General features: G+C 37.9%; 1 protein-coding gene across 1 annotated transcript; it reads right to left on the bottom strand.

Moving 5' to 3' along the window:
• Nucleotides 1–6010: 6010 nt before the first annotated feature.
• On the bottom strand, nucleotides 6011–22562 carry LOC139736203 (GMP reductase 1-like). Its single transcript, XM_071646937.1, has 9 exons — nucleotides 22360–22562; nucleotides 15758–15877; nucleotides 15044–15127; nucleotides 13212–13385; nucleotides 12439–12457; nucleotides 10610–10716; nucleotides 9824–9866; nucleotides 7397–7556; nucleotides 6011–6200 (listed from the first exon to the last, which is right to left on the bottom strand). Exons 1-9 carry the CDS (start codon nucleotides 22444–22446, stop codon nucleotides 6011–6013), a joined length of 984 nt encoding a protein of 327 aa, XP_071503038.1. The 5' UTR covers nucleotides 22447–22562.
• Between the last annotated feature and the right edge of the window lie 811 nt (nucleotides 22563–23373).

The following is a 23373-nucleotide window of genomic DNA, read 5'->3' as shown; positions in this document are numbered from 1 at the left end:
ACACACACACAAATACATATGCCCCTCATTCAAACCTCGGCAAACATGGGTGGGAAGTTTCATAGTACTCTGACTGATATTTCGTGATATGCTGCAGTAACTCAGAAGTACACTGTATAGTAGACTGATTGGCAAATAGCTTTGTATTTGTCAGGCACCCTTCGTTCATAGGCAAATGCAAGTAGATAAATGTATCAATAGAAGGAGAAAAAAGAAAAGAAAAAAAGAAATCAACAATATTTCTTGGATATTTCAACCACAAACAACATCATCAACAATGCATACAGAACATACATAGGACAGACCCAATGACCAGAATTAAAATGCAACAACATGCCACTGAAAGTTGCAGGAAGATGATAATGATGTATTTGACATTGCTCATTGCTCAGGTGAAACAGCACAGACACACCCACTTTTTTTGGCACTCAAAAAAACATGTTTTCCTCAAAACAGCGCATAACCAAGGTCATTCATATCAATGTCCTATGTCTCCACAATGATGACACAGTATTTCCACTCCCTGGACTGGCCTGTACCACAAAAATATACATAAGTATGATTTCAAAATGTCCACAATGGTTAATGGCACTTTCAAGCCACGGGTTCAACATTAAGTCTCATTTAAAAAGAAGCTGATACATGTCCATGAAGAGCCAGCTTTTATTCTATTTTCTAAACAACCCTAACCCATATCAACATCCAACGCCTCATGCAATGAGGAAATGGTATGTTTACTCCCTGGAACTGATACAAAGAACAAACACATGATTTCCACATGTCCACAAGGGTAAACAGCACCTTCAAGCCAATAGGTTCAACATTATGTCTTATTGAAAAAAGAAACTAGTAAAGTTATACAGAACCAGTTTTCATTCTATTCACAAAGTAACAATAACCTATATCCCATTATATTAATGGTATCTTAGCAATGTCATGGTATATGTTCACTCTTTTGACTGATATCATACAAATGAGACTAAATAATGATTTTCAAATGTACACAAACTTATAATGCACCTTCAAGCCAACAGAATTAACATTGGGTCTTATTGAAAAAAGAAACTGGTACAAGTCAGCTTTCAATCTGCTCACAAAACAACAATAACCAATATCCCTGTGAGATTCTAAAATTCCACATCTTAGATTTTTCATTTATATATCGAACCCATTAGATTCCCATGAGCACTGGGTTGAACACTTGACTAATCTTCTCAAAATATTGATATAAATCTCAAATATTACTCCAATAGGATTTATCTTAAAACTACGACTATAAATAAAAAAAAAAATACTCTATAAACTTCACCGATACTTCAGAACTTTTTTAGTCTGATTTTTCTCCAAATTTTCTCTGACCTACTCCCTGATTTTTCTGTTTTTGTACAAAGCATCTTAATGTCAGGATGAAATTTCCCTTTCACTGCTTCTGAACACCTCCCTATTCTGAATGACAAAATAAAAACTTCTTCAAATATAATTTGGATCTCTGCGACCTTGATATTTTTATGTCTTAAATTCTTCAACTCACATTGTAGGACTATGATATCCATTTCATTATCTATGATACTAATCTCATAACATGAGTTTGCATATATATGCATCTAAAAATTGGAGCAGGGTTTGTGACATGCATCCATGCATAGTAAGCAAGGGGCAACCTACAAGCATGGATGCTAGGCTGACATTACGGATCATGTTAGTCTCGTAACACCAATGCTCTATTACCTCCTGTTGCTGCTGATGCACTAAATGTACCTGGCATCATGCAAAAGTGAGATGAAATTCTGGCACCCTGCTCGTTTCATTTGGGAAGTGATATCCCATGTCCAGGTCCATCAGATATTCAGCAAGTGAGCGGATTTTGATCCAATTAGCAATGTACCTTACCCACCACTCTATGACTTGAAACCAAATGAGATTTACGTAAATGAAGGTAATGAATACATGAAAGAGTTAGTAGTACACAAAGCTTCTTTAACTGCATCATCACCAGTGGCAAGCAGGATAATAAATGTCAATGAAACTTTTACGTGTTGAGCCCGAGGGGGTTAGAATAGGCCTACATATTAGGTCCAAAATACTTTACCAACATATTTTGTGTCTCTTTTAGACTGAATTTGTTAAGATGCAAGTGTCCTGTGCAGCAAATATGACACACAGAAAAAAAAAAGCAGAACAAAATTACACAGCGATCATACAAAGGTGAAACAAGCACTTGTGCATTGACACTACACACATGAAAGCAGCCAAAGGGCCCAGAAACATTCTAGTGGAAGTTTAGAGTGGTACATTACAGTGAGAGTGAAGGATGCTTAGCAAGTGTATCTTAACAGAACACTACATATACATATAGATTATATATACACAAACAGCCACACAATTTCACACACTGAAAGCCACAGGTGTAGAAACAGTTAGGTATTCTCCTAGAGGAGATGCAGCATACACATAAACATACATTCACACACACATACGCACATATGCACATACACAGCAACACACACAGCAAAACACACTGAACACAAAAGCTTGTCTTCAACTACCTGCAATACAGTTATAATCTCGATTTCATGTGCCTCTGATACAGTCTGAACATATCACAGACGTAATATTTTGTCATCACAGGAAAAGGAAAAATCTCTTGATTATAAGGGGTTAAATCCATGTGGGTTGAAATTATGATAAACTTGAGATAATGGTACTGTATCCTCTATCACATTCATTATAAAATACAGATAGCCTATACATATGTGACAGCATAACACAAATTCCTAACACTGTAAGGATATCACTGATGTTGCTGCAATGCTCATAATATTAATATCTACTGAATCCACCATAAAATATTCTTTGCATGTTTCATTTATCCTGAGACTAAAATATTTGCTCAAAAGCCCATGGACTGCATGTAGACTGTATTCAAGCACAGAGGACAGAGAACAAGACGTGGGAGAGAGAAAGAGAGACAGAGAGAAACAGAGTAAGCCAGAAAAAACATTCAGATATAATGTACTTAGTTTAGTTTGAGAAGTATACACAAATGTACAGTTTGTGTAAACAGCAAACACAACCATCTAAAAATTGTTAGCACTGAGTGCAGGCTCTTTGCTGCCACACACTGCTCTTGAATGACCATATCCTTGAAAAATCACTCACCCATTTCAAAAATTATGGAATGGAAAAAAAAAATGTCATACAGAGGTATATGTATGTCAAAATTAAAACTATATAATTAGATCACTAATCTTTTTTACTGTTTGCTAAAAATATGGATAGCATGTTAAGTACAAAAGAATGACACCACTTTCTCCTGATGTTATTTACCTGTTATCAAGCCCTTATGATTATACCAATCATTTGGTATGAAATAATAATGGTTAAACTCTGTACAACAGTTGGATACATGTACTTTAAGTTTTTACTCAAATAAGCTATTAATTCAAGTACCAGTAACTGTTTGTAACTTTTAATGATGTAAGTATAAATATGCCCAATGTTTGCATTCAGCCCTGCTTCTACTTTGTGCAGTTATCAGATATGTGTACTAGTCCTGCACTACATGTGCCTTAGGCAGCTACAGGGACTTCAGACTTCCCTTAATTAAGTAATAAGTGAAATCCACTACAAGTGTCTGTTTTTTATGTAAAATAGTCAAAACATGGCATAATGCTGCTTGCAGTTCCCTTAAGTTGGCCATGTGCTGACTGTGCATTTACATTGCTTTACCTTTGACAAAGGGGCAACAACTTCTTGGGACTAAAATGCAAAAGTGGAACTACCCTCAATTAAAACCAATGCATAAAAAGTACACTAAAGGACAGTTGTTAAAAATGTGCACGACATAAATCCAGATTCACAGCAACACAAAATAAAGCAAAGAAACTGAATAAACTACATCATTATAGGATGTATGCAGCCTCATTACAGAGGTATTCATGAATATTTCACATTTTGAACATAACAAACACACACATACAAAAAATGAATAATCATACAGTTGTACTTGCACCAACGCTCATAGAAACAGCAGCCTTTCATTGCATTCATCTTCAACCAAATCCACAGAACTCGAGACAAAGATCTTGTGAGAGCATGATTACATGCGATGGCTGCAGAAAATTCTGAGAACCCTACTTTAAGCAGCAATGAATATTTCTGTCATGCTCATGCTTTCAAATTGCTTCTAAAGGGAACATCAAGTTTTAAATGAAAACGCTTGTACTCCAAATTGTCTAGTCAACAAATTTCTACATGAATATTATCCCCCACAAAATATATGATTATGAGTGAAGATTTCCCCCCTTATTCCTACACATGTGGCCACTGGATCAGAATGCCTGTATACTGTCTTATGGGTCCATGAGCAAAATTATGACCAATCTGTACAAGGTGTACAAGGTACACCCTCCTACTTCAGTAGTTATGCATTTGCATTTTAGATCAGCATTGACAAAATCCAGTGGACAAAGTAGCTTGCCACATATATTTGTCACAACCAATAGTGCATGATAACTGAATTGAGCTCACTAGATCACAAGGGCAAGTTTTTATCATACATGCTGAAAACATTTGCTGTATAGCCCCTCAAAACCTATGCATCACAGATCCACTAAGAATTTACTTGCAGGAAAATAAAAAGTTTATATAAATAAACATACCATACACGAGTAATCCTTCAGTGATCATTAGCCAGGGCCTTGTAAGACTGATCACAATTGAGCATGATTATATGTCCCGCTGCAAAAGAACAATGGCTACTCAAGAGCGAGAAGTGTAAGCCGACACTATGACATGTGTTACTATCACTACAATCATTACTTTAATACAGTGTATGTTCAGATGGTGATCCTTGACACCTCAAGGATAAGCCAGCTTCGAGGATAATGTCGATGGGATGCAGAGTGTCACATGGTCGATCTCATTACGAAATCAAGCATTTTGTCAAAATCAGTCATTTTGTAGGACAAAATGGCCATTTTGTCACGAAATCAGTCATTACGTCAATGACATCAGTGATTTTGTTACTAAATTACCCGTATGACACTTGGCGCTCCATAGAGCTTATCTTCGAAGTTGGCTTATCCTCAAGATTGAGGATCATTATCTAAACATAATTTTTACAACTCACAGCCACTGGAAGCATTGCTTTCAAATTTTTTTTTGATTGATTTTCTTTCTTTCTTTCTTTTTTTGAATGCCATACAGCCCACAGGCATGGCACATTATGTGACTCACAACAGCTGGAAGCATTCATCATAAAAATGTGTTCTGGGTGTATGGCACAAGTAGGTGGATTGAGAAGTATGGCACACTGAGGCAAAGAAACAGCAAACAGGCGGAGTACTGAAAAAAAAATGCAAAAAACATGTATGAAGCTGAACTATCATCATCTTTGGTAACACATACAGTGCATGGTATACTTCACAACTGTCGGTATATGGCATACTTTACAAACTTTCAAACAGCACACTCACAACTGTATGTTGTCATATTGAATACACTGCTGTGTAACATCACAGGGCAACATTACCAAAGTCATGAAATATAAATTTGTGAAGATCACATAAATTACCACTGACAAAAAGAAAACATGGATGTTTGCTTGATATCTATGTTGATCAAAACACCAGACATGCTATGCAGTCATGGCCAAACTAAATTAAAACACGTTGGATAAAAATGACTTATTTAAAAATGGCAAATGTTCAAATCTTCCACACAAGGCATTACCCATTAGTAGCCCTGAATGACTCTCTAAAACACAACTATTTCCTCTACTAAGATTCCTTGCACTGCACAAAAGCCACAGCATGATTTCAACGCTGCTAGACCCAGTATTTCACAATACACACAGATGAGATTTCACTGATAGAAACACATGACTACCAGTGAGATGAAACACTCAAAACTCGGCAAGGATGAATGAAGATTAAAAGCACGGTGTAAAGCAAAAAAAGAGACAACAATGATCAAGAATAAGGATAGTTACTGATTTATAGGAGATATTTTATGTAGAGTTTCCAAATATGTTGTTTGTTTGTTGTGTGACACGGATAAAAGTGGTGCGCCTGCTTAGCTCCTTCAGCTTGCTGGCTCCTACGTAAGTACAGGCCGAGCGCAGCCCACCCAGTATATCTAGGATGGTGGTATTGACGTCTCCCTTGTACGGTACCTCCACTGTCTTGCCTTCACTTGCTCTGCAATCAAGATGGAGATTCATGACTTCTTATAAAATCACTCTTCACTCTTGTGAGAATACAGCAACCATCCATGACAAACTGTCAACGTACATATCTGTCTCTTTTTCAACCTTCGTGTTCCCTGGCACTTAACTAGGCAAGCTTTTTTCATCAGCATTCAATAATCCATCCAAACATGACCTAATCATAGATCATCGAGACCACTCAGGTGTAGCAATGTGCCTCGGTCCAAAAAGAAGGCCATGGTGACACAATAGGGATTAGGGGTCTCAGGTAATCTCTATTTATTGACAATAATAGATTACCGACATCTGTGCCAATTGACAAAGAAAGCACTACAGCACATGTGCCAATCTTAATGGTGAACAAAAGCACAGTAAGGGTTAATCTAATATCTCTGATAAGAGACCAATTCTACAAGTTGTGACATCATCAGATCAGTATGCAGGTGGACTCCCCAGCTGACTCCATATGATGCGTGACAATTGATGATGTGATAGCTATTTTAGTGATTTTTATGGCTGAGCTTTGCACAACTTTGCAAGAGGTGCCGAAGAGACAGAATACCCTGATAGACAAACTTATCCAATAATTCCATACCATGTTCAAAATGGATGCAACAGAGTAAATCAAATGCACAGAAAGGTGGAGGTTTCATGAAAATTACATATATACCATATGAAAGTTATTGAATGTTAAGAGTTTCAAACATGTTCATGAAATAAGGATAAAGCAACCAAACATGCAAGTAAGGTGAGATGATGATGTCACACCCTCACAAGTCTCCCACTGATCTACACACATCTTTCCTGAATTTCCTTTAAACAATGTGTGTGTTTTACGCCTATATAATACATCTAAGTGTTGGGTTTTGAGGATTTGAGGAAATGTCTCCATACCATGCTAGCATTATACATTTATTGAAAGTAATAAAACATTTATACTCTCACTGCTGTGAGTGCAGAAATCAACATCTGTAGATATTTCAAAGTGAATAACAAGACCAAAACAAAACAAAGCACTCCAGTAGTGCTCATAAAACAAATTGCACACATTTAACCCTTTCCCAACAAGATTATGTGATCCTTACGTATTGAGTCCACTACATTGTGGTTTTAAGCAGGCAATTACCAAATGGCTTCGATCACAGTAACATCTGAACTGAGAATATATGCCTGTCTGCCACTACATACCTGTAATCTGCAACACCGCCTGCATGCTTGTTCATGGCCGTTGCTGAACTCATGCCGTAAAACAGCTTCATTCGTTTTCCGTTTCGCTCAATCACCTCCCCTTCTGTCTGGTCGTGACCGGAGAACATTCCACCAAGCATCACAAAGTCAGCACCAGCACCTGTGTTTTATGGCAACAGAACATAAATTCCAATTCAAGGATAAATGCACCCAGTGTCTATGCTTTATCACTCCCATGACAACCTATGGTTTGTTTCTCTACTGATAACCTACCATGTTACCAGGGAGGTGTTACAGAGATGAAGTGGCAACTCTTGGTAATTCATGCAAACACATGTTTGGGTTCAAGGCGTTACAATGGGATGTCTAGCATTCCACTACGCTTTGAAGTCATGCTCGGCACCGCTCTAGTTGCAAGACAAAGTTCCGAGACAAAGAACGCATTTCACCTTTTGTTGAATTACAAGCTTTATTTCACCGTAAAATTTTAAATGACATATTCGAATTGATTTAGAATAGTTTAGGAAAGAATTCAATACTATAAACACGTATTTCTAGTTTCTTCGTAATGCGCAAATCGAAATGAAATGAAAATTAGGCCCTCTTTAAAACCTGATATTTTTCTATAATGCGCACAGTTCCGCATGTTAGTTTTCTATCTTTTTAATCTGGGATATTTTGCTCTTTCAAATAAAGTACTCCGCTAAAGCGTGTTCCAGTGTGCTTTTAAACTATTTGCTGTTAAAATTGTCAGTTTTACACTGCATTTTGATTCGCTGCTCCAATTCAAGGTACACAAATTCATTGTTGCCATCACATTGAAAGAGAGAGCGAACTGCAGTAGGGGGAAGTCTTTCCTGGTGTGAGAGCCCTAGTCCCGATTATTGACGCTCTCTTTTGTCAAAGCACCTGGTTTCCACCTGTAGTTAAGCGCATAACTTCTCGGCGGTGCCGCGCATGACTTCAAAGGAGAGCAGTAGTTGTCTCTCCTTCTCTAGCACCTCCCTGATGTTACATATGTTTGGTGGCACTAAAGAGTTGTACTAGGACTTGACATTCACTTAAAGGACAAGTCCACCTTCATATACATAAGGATGTAAAAAAAATGCAGCATTATTAGTAGAACACATCAGTGAAAGTTTGAGGAAAATTGGACAACCCGTTCAAAAGTTACGAATATTTTAAGTATCTGCGCAGTCAATGCTGGAAGAGAAGACTACTACAGTGTATGATGTCACATGCGTACAACTATATAAGGAAAATAAAAAGAGAATTTCACAAAACTTTACTTTTTGAATAAAGTGCACATTTCTTCGACTTGCTACTGACGTATGTTAAGGGTAATATTATTCCTCCTGCCTTCAGAAAGAGAGAAGTCGAGTGTTCTTTCGTTATGCGAGAAAAATAGAAATATGTTGAATTTTCTTTATTCTTTCTTTATATCGTTGTACTCATGTGACATCACAAGCTATAGCAGTCTTTTCATCCAGCTGTGACTGAGCAGAAACTTCAAAAATTCATAACTTTTTAACGGATGGTCTGATTTTGCTCAAACTCTCACTGATGTGTTCTACTAATATTGCTGCATTCACTCAACCCACATGTCTATGAAGGTGAACTTGTCCTTTAAGTGCTTAGCAGATGTGTTTTCCTCAAAAATATATTAAAGCTAAAACACAGCTCTCAGAAAGGCTAAAAATACATGTTCAATGTTCCACCACTTATATTATGTTTGCAGAAGAAAAACCCATACATTGCAGGAACTGAAAGGTTCACAGCTGTGAGTATAAATGCAAATGTCAACATGACAAAGCATGAACACATATTTCAGGAAGGTGTATCATTAGAAAGGAGAAATAGTGCACCACAATCCTTTTTGTAAAACATTTTCTGCAGACAGAAAAAAAACCAGAAGAAAAACTACAGCTTCTACAAACTGATTAGATTTGTGTCCACATAATAAATCCTGGAGTGTGGGTATTAGTGACCAGCAAAGTGACACAACATTTACTCCTGCAACAATTGCTCCAGTCTTATTTTCTCCCAGGACTTGGGGTTAGGGTCGGGGCTGTGATAGGGTTTTAGGTTTACTTTGATGTGAAGATTAGGATTAGGGTCAGTGTCATGTTTATGGGTAGAATTTATGTTTGGCTTTATAGCATGCAGATTCTTCATAGGAGCGGTTGTCACAGGAGCAAATGTCTCAGAACCATATCCCACTAATGGGTCACAAACGACACAAGAAGTTGACAAACACAAGATACTAGCCAGGGAAGGATTGCCATAGGTGACTTTTGCCTTTCACTTGCGTGGGTTTAAAAAAAAAAAAAAAAAAAAAATCAAACTATCAAGAAATTATAAACTTAAGTGCAGCCCTGTGGCAGACAAATGGCACAACTTCATCCCATGAGAAAGTTGTTAACTTACCAAATGCCTTTACAACATCTCCAGGGCATGTGCAGCCACCATCCTGAACAGGTGGAAAGAAGATATGTACCCAAATTAATTGATTGTTAATGAAGTGACAAATGTAAGAGATCATACTTTCTTTCTTACACGGGGGGCAATGAATATGTAAAACTCTATAATTGAAAAACATGGACTAACAATCATGACATGTCAAATACAAATTTGTAAGTTCAATGTTGTGGCCTTAAAGGGATGGTACAGTACTGGTGGAGGTGAGAATTGGGCTTTTAACTTTTTGCGAGATACCAAGAAAACACTTATGATATAGTACAGAGCATACCAATTCTATGAGGAATTCAAAGTTAATTTGATGAAAATCGGGTTTGGAATGACTGAAACATCCAAAAACAGTGTAAAACAAAGCAATCGTAATAAAGTGTGGGTCCCACACTTTATTAGAATCGCTCTTTTTTTGATATCTCATCAGCCATTTTAAAACCAATTTTCATCAAATAAACATTGAATTCCTCATAGAATTACATGCTCTTTCATATTTCATAAGAGGTTTCTCATTATCTCACCAAATAATGTTAGAAACCTGAAATTAGGTCTCAACCAAAAGTATACGATCCCTTTAAGTGAGCTAAAAATGTCATCTACATCCATCACTATCATCACCTCACTACTGATGAGAAATGCTAATTTAAGCTTGCCCTCAAAATTGATGTGCTTGCTTCAATTGACTCTCAATAAGCCCTCCTTACACACTCAACACTACACACTTTTACCTAAATGAGTTATTACCGATATGATGTGTCCTCCTAGACCATGCGCAGCATCAGCACACTCAATGACTGCACTTAGCTGAGGGTAGCCGACACCTGCTTTTTTCCTGGTGGTGCATACAGAACCTGTGTGGCATGGCCAAAGTGAAAAAAATGCCTGTTATTAAAAAACTAGAAATGTCGCTATGGCGACTGATGCCTCCGCCATAATGCATGATTCTCCCAATAGATGTATAGTACAATGTCTTCACAATGTGTGATGACAGTTTCACATAACTGGCAAAATATCGAATTAACAGGTTTGTCAGAAATATCTTGAATGATCACTTTCCACGAACTGGGTTTGCTATAATTGTCTATTAAAGAGTGCAGGTACACATATTTGGGGAATTGAAAATTTTTACTGGACTTCTGACCGACCTTATTATAAGTTTATGCATTGAGTATAATCTTCAAGGTATGAAGAAAGAGTGTAATTACAGTACAAAATATATATATATTTTTTTCATTTAAACCTGACCTTTGACTCTTAACCTTTGACCTTTGACCTTCTGGCTGGAAATTTCCAAGAGAATCTCCATTAAGTAATACATGTACATATATTAAATCTTAAAACTAATGATGCAATCATTGCATATACTAGTATATGAGGGAAATAGTAACATTTTGAGGAGTTGACCTTGACCTTTGACCCCCTGACTATTGACCCATGACCCCTAAATTCCCTAGATAATCCCTGCCAGTCAGTACATGCATATGTACCAAGTTCCATGAAGATACATTGAACCATTTGCGAGAAAAGTGATATTGCAATATTTTCACCTACCCTTTGACCTTTTGACCTTTGACCTTATGACATGAAACTCTCTCTGGAGAATCTTTATGCAGTAGTACATGTCTACACTAAGTTTCAAGAAAATAACTGCAGGCATTGCGTAGATATGGGGGAAATAGCAACATTTTTAGCATTTGACCTTGACCTTTTGACCTTTGACCTCTTGTCAATGTCACTAAAATCTACTCAACTAATTGTCCCATCATACATCATCCTTGGACCAAGTTTGGTGAAAGCTGCTTCATCCAGTTTTGAGTTATCACGTAAACAGATAAATTTTAGGATTTGACCTTAATCTTTGACCTTTGACCTCTGTACGATTTCACTGAAAAACTAATCAAGTAATTGTCCCATCATACATCATCCTCCAACAAAGTTTGGTGAAATTTGCTCCATCCAGTCTTGAGTTATCGCGTAAACGAATACAATTTCATGATTTGACCTTGACCTTTGACCTTTGACCTTTAGCCGATTGCACCCAAAATCTAATTGAATCATTGCCCCATCATACTTCATACTTGGACCAAGTTTGGTAAAATTCCAGTAAATATTACTCAAGTTATCGCGTAAACGAAAGCGGACGGACGTACGTACGGACGTATGGACGTACGGACGTACGGACGGACGGACGGACAACCCGAAAACATAATGCCTCCAGCACCACTTCGTGGCGGAGGCATAAAAAAAAATACACATCACACGAAAGCAACACTTGTAAGAATAACAGTTACACACATGCATAATTCACATCTCTGACAGTCCATTTCACAGTTTTTGCATCTGAATGTTAAGGTGGTACAATTAAGAAAATAACTGTTTAGATCTTTTGACACTGAACACCAGTCATGACATGCATGTACGATGAACAATTTGTCTCAGTTACATGCTCAGATTAGAGTTTTACAGAAATGCTAACTAATAGGCAGCAAACTCTTGAACATATTATACCTGTACAGAAAATTCTATAAAAATGCTTCAATTTCAGGGGTCTTCCTATTCATTCACCATCTCACCAGTCACAACATTCCCAGCCTTCAGAGAGAAACATAATCAACACATAATATTTTACACATCAACACCACGACACTGTTACATTGATAAAAACTTGTATTTGCTACACAGTGTATGTGCCAGTACCACACTTACACTGGTACACAGGTAATTCACATGATTAACATGCCAGTTTGCATTTATTTCAAGGTATACATGGCAGCCCTTCGCTGGATGTGAAGAATTTAACCCAGCGAGTTCAAAAAAATATGTTTCTGTGGTTTGTAGCTGCATATCTTTATCTAACATTTTTTAAAATTAATTTTGTGTTTTTGAAAGAATAATCATCTCTCTTTTACTGAGCCTTACTTTGGTCATAAACCATTGTTTAGTATGGTTGCAGACTTCAGAGTAATAAAAAAAAACAACTTCTAAAACAGCTAAATATATAACTGATGCTTAAACTGACAACAAATCTTAGAAGATCTATGCTAATATTTCTGTCTCAACTTGGAAAATTTTTGTTTTGTTTTGTTTTTGTTTTTTTGTTCGTGGAGGGGTGACTTTTGTGCATTTAGTGTTTTACTGTGCCTTTTTTTTTTTCATTGCAGTATACTGTAAAGCAAGATATATTCACAACGGCTTTCTTTGTGCCGTAAAATTTCGTGAACTGCACTGACCTTAAATGTATGTGTCAACAAGAACTTTCGTGCGCATTTTAGTTTTGTTCATCTTGGTTCTCACAAATTTGTGAAATTAAAATGCACGTAAACATTTCTGGTTTTACAGTACATACCATGATAGTGTGTTCTGGGAACTTTTGCCGGAAGTCCTTCACACACTGGACAAACACCTCCGAATAGCCGTTGGCAACGTCCAGACAGATGTACTGGATGGATGGAATGGCTGCAATAATTTCTTCCACTTTGTCAGCATCTTTCTTAGAGGTCCCTGAACTCACCGCACAGTGCTGCCATGGAGATGCAATGGAGAAAGGTCTACATCATACTGTAATCACCACACTGCTCACATAACATTTTGTGAATCTGCTCTTGCAGACAATTTCAGAAGCAGCTGAATTTGCAATCCAGCAACAGCAACATGAGGAGATATTTGGGCACGATGTTAAGTTGGTGAAATCAGTCAACTCACAAAATTCAAGCAAATAAAAAACACTGCAAAAATATCTGATAATACAATATTCAGAATGGAATTTCCCCTTCTTTTCACACAGTAGAATGATCCATACACAGGGTTTAAAATGCCATGGAGAGGTTTCATAAGTCTTAAGACAAAGGCTGTATTCAAGTGCTCAAAAGTGAACCAAACCATATCATACCATGATGGACTGAGAGCTGTCAAGTGCTCATAAGTGAACCAAACTGTACCATACCAAAATAGACTGGAAACGTCTGAGTACTCTGTGGAGATAGCATACCTCATGAGTTATTTTTGGATTCGCATCAGAGGGATCACCTCATTCACTTAGGCTACATATGTCCCCAAAAAACAAAATTACATCCTTAATATTATGACATGGTACGCACACTCTTCTCATGTCAACAAATTCTGGTATGGTATGCTTTTGGACCAGTTTGCATTCAAGCATCCTCTGGCATGGTACGGTATGGTAAGCTTTGTGGAGCAAATTGGGAAGTGGTCTATGTTTGGCATGGTTTGGTGCATTACAGTATACATTGGGAGTGTTCGAGTGCTCCTCTGGCATAACTTGCACAGGTACAGTACAGAATGGCCTAAGACAGTAATCAAATACACCCAAAGTCCAGTGACTTAGAATCTCTAGAAAATAGCATTTCAAGCCCCAAGGTTCCAACATTCTGTGTGTGCTGACAGCGAAAGTAATTGTCTGTTACATCATAATATTATAGTCAGAGTAATTTGAGATAAGGGCAAATTTTAAACATGAGTTTTCCAGTGGCGTACATGTAATAATGGCTCTAGCACCATTCAGGTGGAGGCATAAAAACAAATGTTATCAGAGTATGGTGCTTTGTTGGAGCAGAGCAGTGCATGAAACATGTTAGTTTAGCCCAAGCCAAGTCAATCAAATCTGTCTTTAGAATCATCTTGTTTACTATCAACAACAGATAAGGAAGCTCAAGTCAACAATACAACAGAAGAGAGTACTATTGTACTTGTGATTGCACCAAAAGTGCAAGTAAACATTGCGAGCAAGACATTTAGACGAACAGCCTACTTCATCACTAAACTGCTGAACTAAGGATTTGGTTGAACTACAGCCATGAATTGAATGTGGCAATACACTAACCCCATTACACTACCCCCAGTAAACATCTAAATCATGTCAGCCTGGATTGAAATTAATTCTAACAGACAAACAAAACATAGTCTGTGACATCGACAGAGCTGTTAACTCATTGAAGACAAGTCCCGGGTATACTCAGGAAGGTGTCTATGGGAAATGCGTGTTGTAGCAAAATCAGACTGTCCTCAATGGGTTAACACGAGGCATAGGTACACTGTAACTTCCCATACATTGAACAAGTGTGTGGTAAGTACCATACTCCAAGGGGTACTGCCCCATGAATTTACTACATATTTTTAAAAAGTACTGGGAAAACAGACAACTAAAACAAGACTCCTTACCTTGAGAGTTTCAGGATTGTTGTTTGCAAAGTCTACCCATTCCTGTACCGTGTAGTGTTTGTGGATGCACGAGAAAAGGCCATGCTATGAAAGAACAAGGAAGAAAAATACACACGACATGATTTCAATTTGTATATCTATCATACTGGCAATAATACCTTCCTACGAGGTTTGCAGAAAAGGTAGTCATGCATTTTCAAAAAGATCAAAATGTGAAGAATGGTGCCAATGCGGTCCTGGCTTCAAAGGGGCCATTCCTGGATCTGCCATAAAAAAACAAACCTGAAAGTAAACTTACTAAATGTATTTTCTCAGAGTATTTCTGGTTTTATAGAAGGATTCCCCCCCCCCCCTTTTCTTTTTCTTTTTTTTTGTGTTTTGTTTAAACATTCTCTGATTTGGGGGTTCTGGAGTTCCCTGGGGTCCCAAGGGGAAAAGGGGCGTAGTGCCCATTTGAACAAATGCAAGATTCCTTCCCCCTAGGGATGCTACCTGCTTTAAAGTTTGGTGAAAATCCCTAATGGGGTTTCTGGAAGAAGCTGAAAGTATGAAAAGCTTTAATACGAATGATGGACAGCGGATAAAGCACGACACATACTGGACATTTGACATGGGGGGGGGGGGGGGGAGGAGGATGAATGAACGCAGTAGGTTATTTGAATGAAATACAGAGTAACAAAAGCTTTGAAGGGTTATTATGAAATATGAACTTACACTAGCAAGTGCCTTGGCCATTTCAAAGTTTCCCACCGTGTCCATATTGGCAGCCATGATTGGTACGCCATCATAGGTCTTCTTGGAATTTCTGAAGATGTAAGACCTTTCCAGATTCACCTACATCAATTACAGAACACAGGGGCAGAAGAAAACAAAGAGCTGATGTTATAAGGAATGAATAAAGTACATGGTAATGAAAATGAATTTAATGTCTGTATCATACTGGTAAATAACGCTCCATCGTGCTTCAACCATCTAGGGGCTGAAGCACTGTGTCAGTGTGGCTGCAGGTATACAGCTAAAAACTCTACCATGGGATACAAAATTGGTGGCTATTATAGACAGGTGGTAACTATGCAGAGTACTATGTATCTTTGACCTGGATTTGTCTCATATGGATTTTTTAGTGACCACACAAAGTAGGTGGCTACTATAGACAAGTGAACGCTATTAAGGCAGGTTTGACTGTATATCCGTAAAATGTACGGTATCTTTCAGTTTCTTTGTTGTTCTTCACTTTACAATCTCATTAATTATTTTTTAAGCTAAAAAGGGATGCATTAGTTACTGAAATGGCTGATGTGACTGCACTGCACACAAACATGCACATACAATGTACACATAAAAACACACACATACACACACTTTCACTTTCCCTCACTTAGTATGCACGTAAAAGCTATCACTGTATTCTTGCCTATTAGCAGCACTTTCAACCTTACTGGATCATTTTTGACAGCTGCTACATGCATAGAGATTGCTGATCACATTGTTCTGTCTAGCCGACTCAAGAGGTTTTTTTTTTTTTAATTCATGTGGATTTCAAACCCAACATCTTCAGTATGTATAACGATGCGACGAATCTTGAACATGATTTGTATCTAATTGATATTCTATCATTATACAAGCTAAGTAAAACAGCTGAGCAACTTATCTCAAATGGCCTTTACCTTGTTGAGGACGGGCTGATTCTGCTACAACACGCATTTCTTTCGGGACACTTGGTAAAATATGTGGCAAATGATCCACTGACTCATGATATAATCCTTAAATCAACAACATTAACCAAAAACCAGAAACATGCCTGTGGATACTCAGGATTCGTCTTCAACGGGTTAACAATTTATCTAGAGTTTGATGTGGATCCATCTATTTGATGTTTACTTTGCTTCCCGCTCTCCTGCACCTTTGGATGTTTACAGTAAATGCCAGTTTGAGATGTGAATTATACATGTAGAGATTGACCTTAACATCAAATGGCATAAATTACAAAGAAGCAATGCCTTGTTGTACAATATATCCGGCAATTTCAGAGGAAAAAAATCCTCTTCCCTCCTATTCTTTTTCATTTATTGTATACACTGTCTGACATTCAATTTCCTTTACATTTTTTTTTTATTTACTCCTCATAAAAATAAATGTAATACTTTCAATGTTGCTTAGTTAGAGGTATCCATCTTTCTGAATCATCATCCCCCTATCTCCTTTACTGCCCTCACAACAGGCAACTCAGTTCAATGTAGAATATTGGCATTGTTTACCAGTACTCATGAATAGAATGAAATAAAAGATTAGAATATTCGGTACGATGGACACACACAAAGGTAATCATACCAGTAGTACCGAGTCAATGTCTGAAATGTTTTTGAAGTACAGGCTGTATATAGAAAGTATCACAGCATTCCCTTTTATTTATATTGTGAATATAACTTCGCATTGCAAGTGGATTGAAAATCTCACTGCATTTCAGTGAGTGCTGCTGTTGCTTCACACAGTGTAAGGCCTTGATTAGTGGAGAGTGGCTTCCATCAATCTGGTGGTCCTCTAAAAAGCTCTGATCACATCCAATCAGGCCAAAATTGGGCATGAAGCATGTTTATGAAGGGCTTTCTGCAATCAGTGCCAATTGGAAACTGCACTACACGAGCGACAAATCCCATTATACTCTCGTCCCCCGCTGCAAATGAAGGAGGCACAATCAATCTGCCTAGAAAAGGGTAGAGGTCACACGACAGCCTTCTTGTCAAAGGGACTGATTAAAGAACCCATTACAATCACTAGGACGTGGGCAGAGGGCTTACAAACACCATAGTGTAGTACAGCTGATATAGACCTACAGAATGTTGGACAATGGTGCTGTCTCGTATGGAATTACATGTAACAAAATAACACATGGACATCCATGTGGCTAGTCTGTGTGTTATCCTGTTGGCAAGATATTGATGTAGCAAAATATATGGCAAACTTAGTCTCTTTCTACAATTTCAACTGTGCACATGAATAGCATACATGCCTGGAATGTCAATTAAAATCAAAATCGTTCTTGCTACAGTGTGTGTGCATAATGTATGTACCCTACAATATACACCTGTAAAAGTATACGAGCAGGCCTATATTAAGTGACTACAAGTGTACAGATCCAGTAAACACAAAAGTCATTACTCTCCAAACGATGGCAGGTTTGAAACTGAAATCTGATGTCACATGCCACATATCAATATGCGTAGGGATAGGAGGCATATTTTGGGGACGAAGCACAGAAGACATCTGATTCAGGGTGCAGTCAAACCTGTCGACAGCGGCCAGCAAAGGAAGATGAAAAGAGTAGCTGTTGTAGGCATGCTGGTATGTCATTGGTTTCTATGTTTAATTTTATCAACCTTTCAAAATCCACTTCAATTTGTTACAAACATTTACAGAAAAATTCCTTTGTCACTTATTTCATTTTGTGTATCAATGGCTGCATGAAAAAGTCTCCAAAGTTTTAACTTTCATAAGGAACTCAGAATACATTGAAGACTGGTGATTGACTTAAATTATTTGTGAAACACCCCTCTCCTCTGATCTGTCATATAAAAAGATGCAATAGTAATATTTATTTATATGTCACAAATCAAATGTTAACAGGTACACTTGTACTTGCAAGTCAGAATTTCGTACTAAAATGAAAGTTGCATTCAGAGACTTGCAAAATGCCCAATTTCCTGGCTTATCACGTTTAATCTCAACATTTATGCCACAGGGCCCTCCTCTTTTTCTTCTAAAATGGCATTTTGATTCACATAGTTACAGCATCAGATTTCAGCTTGAGATTCCTAGATGTGTGATGGCAATAGGACACTTACATGGTAGATTCAGCTGCACTTTAATACTACACAGATAATCTATGAGAGGGGGTGTTTGGTTACTGTTGTTGTTCTTCTTGTTGTTGTTATTGATTTAATAATTACATGATGTGTCAAAGGTATATTTGCCACATATTTCTACCAAGTTCATGAGGTATATGAGTTAAAAAAAAAACATTTGAAACACATACATGTATGTTCTACCAAAATACCATAGGCAATAAAAAAGAAGAAGAATGAAATGCAAAAATTTAATATACCAGGGTATTACAAAAATATGAACACACACTGTTCAAGATCAAGCATTTTGGTGAAACACAGGCCTCTGGCGGAAGAGGAAGGTCATAAAATAGAATTACAAAATGCCAATCTAAAAAAAAAGAAAAAGAAAAAGAAAAAAGCCTAAAGGCAAAAGGCTAGAAATAAGTGGGGTGAAAGTGGACTGCCAGACTACGGAAGACTTTAACCTTTCAGCTTTTGTTTTGAAAAACACATGCCAATGAAATATCTACAAGTCCATGATTTCTGTTAAGAGAAATTTTATATCAATGACATAATCAATGGCTTTTACAAAATTAATTGAATACATATCACCATGAATTCCATGAGTCACTTTTGTCTGTTTGTAAGATTAATGAAATGCATCATTGCATGTTCAATGCTTATTGCTTTTCAATTACCAGGCCCACTGTATCAGTTAGTAAATGTAAAGTAGGCATGGACTAGCTGCACTGTTTGTTATCATGTACCAGGTACAATTTTGTACACTTACAGCGTACATTGTACAATGTATACACCTGCGAGAGTTGCATTATATGCATGCAAGGGTCAGCGATAGATTGTTCTACGTAACGGTGATTGCATACTGATGTACCATGAAAGGATGTTCAACCAGCAAGAGATAGAAGAAATGTTGTCCTTTTGTGGAGTCTACAGGAATTTTTGGGATTAAAATACAGTAGACCTCACATATAAGCTGACATGCATGGACCCTGAGAATTTCAGTCAGCTTATGCGAATGTCAACCTACAAGAAGCCAACAAAATAACAAGAGAAAAGGAAACACACTGTAATCATTTTGTTGCTTTATCTTGCGCAATTTGTCGACTTATGCCAAGTTAGCTTAGAAATGAGAAGCTTACTGCAGTTGTGACGTATATATTTCAGGTTTATGAGCGATAAATCTGTCATAAAGCAATAAACAAAGACCTCGCCTGGTGCTACCCTCAACTTTAAGAGAGATCAGGCTGAGCCTTGTTTGTTGGCATTAAGATGTATAATTATTTTGTTCTTCTTACTTACTTTTCCCCTTATCCTATAACTAACTTCTCTTTTGACTCCTCTCATTCTGTCTTCTCTCTACTTCCAACTTTCGTCACAGCTGACAGACCTTTATAGGACCATATCACCACTTGCCGTGGTTTACCATCTTTCGGGACTAAAATTTCAGTTCTTCCCTCCCATTCAGGACAACACATTAAAATATTGCTATCTCTCCCACATTCCTTCTTCCACAGGAATCCTTTCCAGGACTACACTTATAATTTTCCCCCTCTCCAACAGCTCTTTTCCACGGGATTCCTTCTTAACACTACCCCCCCCCCCCTTTTCTTCACTTTCAGTAATATTTGAATCCGCATTTCATAGTTTGTGTTCACTCCCATTTACTGGCTTCTTTTTCTCACTTTGTTTTCTAAACAACATTTGAAAATTCACATCTTCAGCACCTCTCTCTTTCTCATATCTCCTCGATTTTCAAACCTTCCCCTTCCGCTCTCCTCCCTTCTGTTCGGTTCATTTTTCACCTACCACTGACGTCCGATCCCATTACCCAATTTGCACCATATTCTTCTTTACAACTGTCCCCATCTCCTATTTTCCCCCCGACTCCCTCAGTGCAACATTTACTTCCAGCTCAGATCACTCCTGTCCTTTGACCATATATCACCTTACACCAAACAACAGTTCTTTCAAGGACTACATACATATAGTGTTATTGCAAACCTCTCTTCCTCATTCAGATATTGTTTGAATATTGTCTGAAACACTGCATTTACATTTATAAGATCTGTTTTTCTAAGAGACAATGTGGAAAATGTACATGTAGGGTTACAAGTTCTTGGCAGTGTTTAACTGTCATTCCTGTTACCTAAATTTCCAGCATACAAGGAGTTTTTCAGCGAGAATTATAACAATTACGCTCTAAATACACATGTATACAAACTGACCGTAACATTGGATGCAGCCACACCAAACATGGAGCATGGTTAAAAATGGATCTGTAAAAAGTGTCCCCAAACATGAATGTTTCAACTCTATACACTGCAAACGGTGAAAAGGATTTAACAACCAGATGAATTCAACATAAACATGTACAAGTATATTGTGACCTGCCACTGATAAGCTCTCACCATAATGAGGTGAACTTCACTGCCACTTTGTGCTTTCCTTCTTATAAAATAATCGTTTTACATACTTGTACTGATATTGTATGGGTTGCACATTTACACAAAGCAAGAGTAGGTACAGTAGGTAAAGCAAGAACATATCAATTCCTTTTTTTGTCAATCATTTTGGAAATAAGGTCTTGATTTCTGACATAGCTAGAAACCAGTGGCTTTTTGTAGTTAACAGCGGCAGGACACAGTACACTCATAACATCACAACCATGGCTGACTCTGTGCTGATACTGCAAATTTTATGGGATTGGAAAATATGTGCTCAGTGAAGCTGTCATAAAAGAACTAAATAAATGAATAAGTAAAAAAAAATTAATTAACTGATGAAAAAAATAAATAACAATAAACAATGATCTTACCGGAATGCATGGCTACCACTATAAAAGAAATACAAATCAAACTTTGCCTCAATCTGGACTCATTTCCAAACATCAAAATATTGTAGACGTCTACTTGTTTGTCGCATTTGTAATAACACAGGTTTTACTTACTATAGTTTCTGTATCAAATCTTTAAATTCAATTCTATTTCTAAGCCTAACATAAAGTGATGTGCAATGTCATAAAGTGACATAAATTTAAAGCATATCATAGAGTTTTTGCTGGTCAGAAAATATGTTAGAGTGTCTATTATAGGCCCTACAATTATTGATTCAGCAAAGTGAAGACGTACCACTCCAGTCTTGTCAAATTACATGGAACCAGCAAACACTATTTTTGGCAATTTTTTAATAACTTTTTGGCATAGCTAGAAGGGAGATGAGTAAAATATTCATAACATAATCTCAGTGAAGAGTCAATGAATAAACGATATAGAACACTCTCTAGATCTAGTTACAAGTCATGTAGCCCATAAAATGTAACTTGCCCTAGCGAAACAAAAACAAAAACAAACCCAAACAAAGCATGAAAAAAAAAAAAAACAAGACTCAAAAGCGATTATAAAACAAAACAGCAAGAACAGCACACAGAAGTAGCCATGGCATGTGATGTTTCACTTTCTGCTGAAGTTCCACCTCCGATCGGCTCTTCAATGTGCTCCTCTTTGGCCGCACAAGGACATCTTTGAAGTCCAGTTTGATGTCGCTGTCAATCCTCGGCATGACTGCGCTCCCAGTACAGTGTTGTCAACAGGTCCAGGCGATTTCCTCTTGGGAAGGCACCCCGGCCCGGGCCCCAGCACGGCTCGAAACTAATAAAACTGTGAAAGGGTTCAAGAATTCTAGGTTGGGTTCTAGCTAGGCAAGAACAGTCTAGGCACCTTTAACTGTTACAGATTGAGACTCGGCTTTTGACGAGATGCTAACAGTTTATTCTGGTCGCTGTTGACGACTGTCACGACTTCGTAAGATATAAAGCAAGGTTTGTAGCTGCCGGAGCTTGGGATCGGATCCTCAACAAGTTAGTGCCGTCTGCAATTAGCGACTAGCGCCGGACGGAGCTGGTGTGGAGACACTGCTGCTGGTAGACGGTAGACAGAGGCCGCGCTGCTGCTGGCGCTGGTGGTACAAGTACGATGTGAGAGTAGAGCCCCTAACGTTAGATTAGAGATTCAACGCGGTTTCTTCTCGGTCGTAATGACATCGAAATCGAAATCCTCAATGTGGCCTCAGTCGGTCCGGTCACAAACAGTCAAATCACCTCCCAACCTAGCTGGCAAATTCGAGGTAGATTATAAATGCTACCAACCAAAGTAGTAAAGAGAAACCGTGATACGACCCTCGCCGACTGTGTGGTAAATCATAGTACACACACACACGTACACGGCGACGGAGGGAGAGCGCGCTAGCGAAGTACACATCGGCGCGGCATTCATGAGTGTGCGATGATCGGAGCAGCGCGCGCGCGGTGTTTCACGAATCATGCATTCCTTGCATAATAATCATAGTACAACTTGTACCAAAGATCGTACCTTGTATTCCCGCGCCACAGTTTTCCCGCGGCTTCAAACCAGCGCTCTCTAGACTCTCTAGCCAATCTCTGATTCAAGCTCGCCATACTACACAAAACTTTTGCAGCTCGTTTTTTAA

Source organism: Diadema antillarum, unplaced genomic scaffold (genome assembly GCF_040938485.1).
Source record: "Diadema antillarum isolate AM-2024a unplaced genomic scaffold, OU_Dant_1.0 seq00000633_RagTag, whole genome shotgun sequence".
Classification (NCBI taxonomy): Eukaryota; Metazoa; Echinodermata; class Echinoidea; order Diadematoida; family Diadematidae; genus Diadema; species Diadema antillarum.
This window is presented reverse-complemented; position numbering and strand designations above follow the sequence as displayed.

Excerpts from the sequence above, each read along its gene's own strand:
- LOC139736203 (XM_071646937.1), bottom strand. The coding sequence starts at position 22,446 with ATGCCGAGGATTGACAGCGACATCAAACTGGACTTCAAAGATGTCCTT. Across the intron at positions 15,128-15,757 it reads TGGCCAAGGCACTTGCTAGT|CATGGCCTTTTCTCGTGCAT; the intron begins GTAAGTTCATAT and ends GTTCTTTCATAG. Across the intron at positions 9,867-10,609 it reads TAGGAGGACACATCATATCG|GATGGTGGCTGCACATGCCC; the intron begins GTAATAACTCAT and ends CCACCTGTTCAG.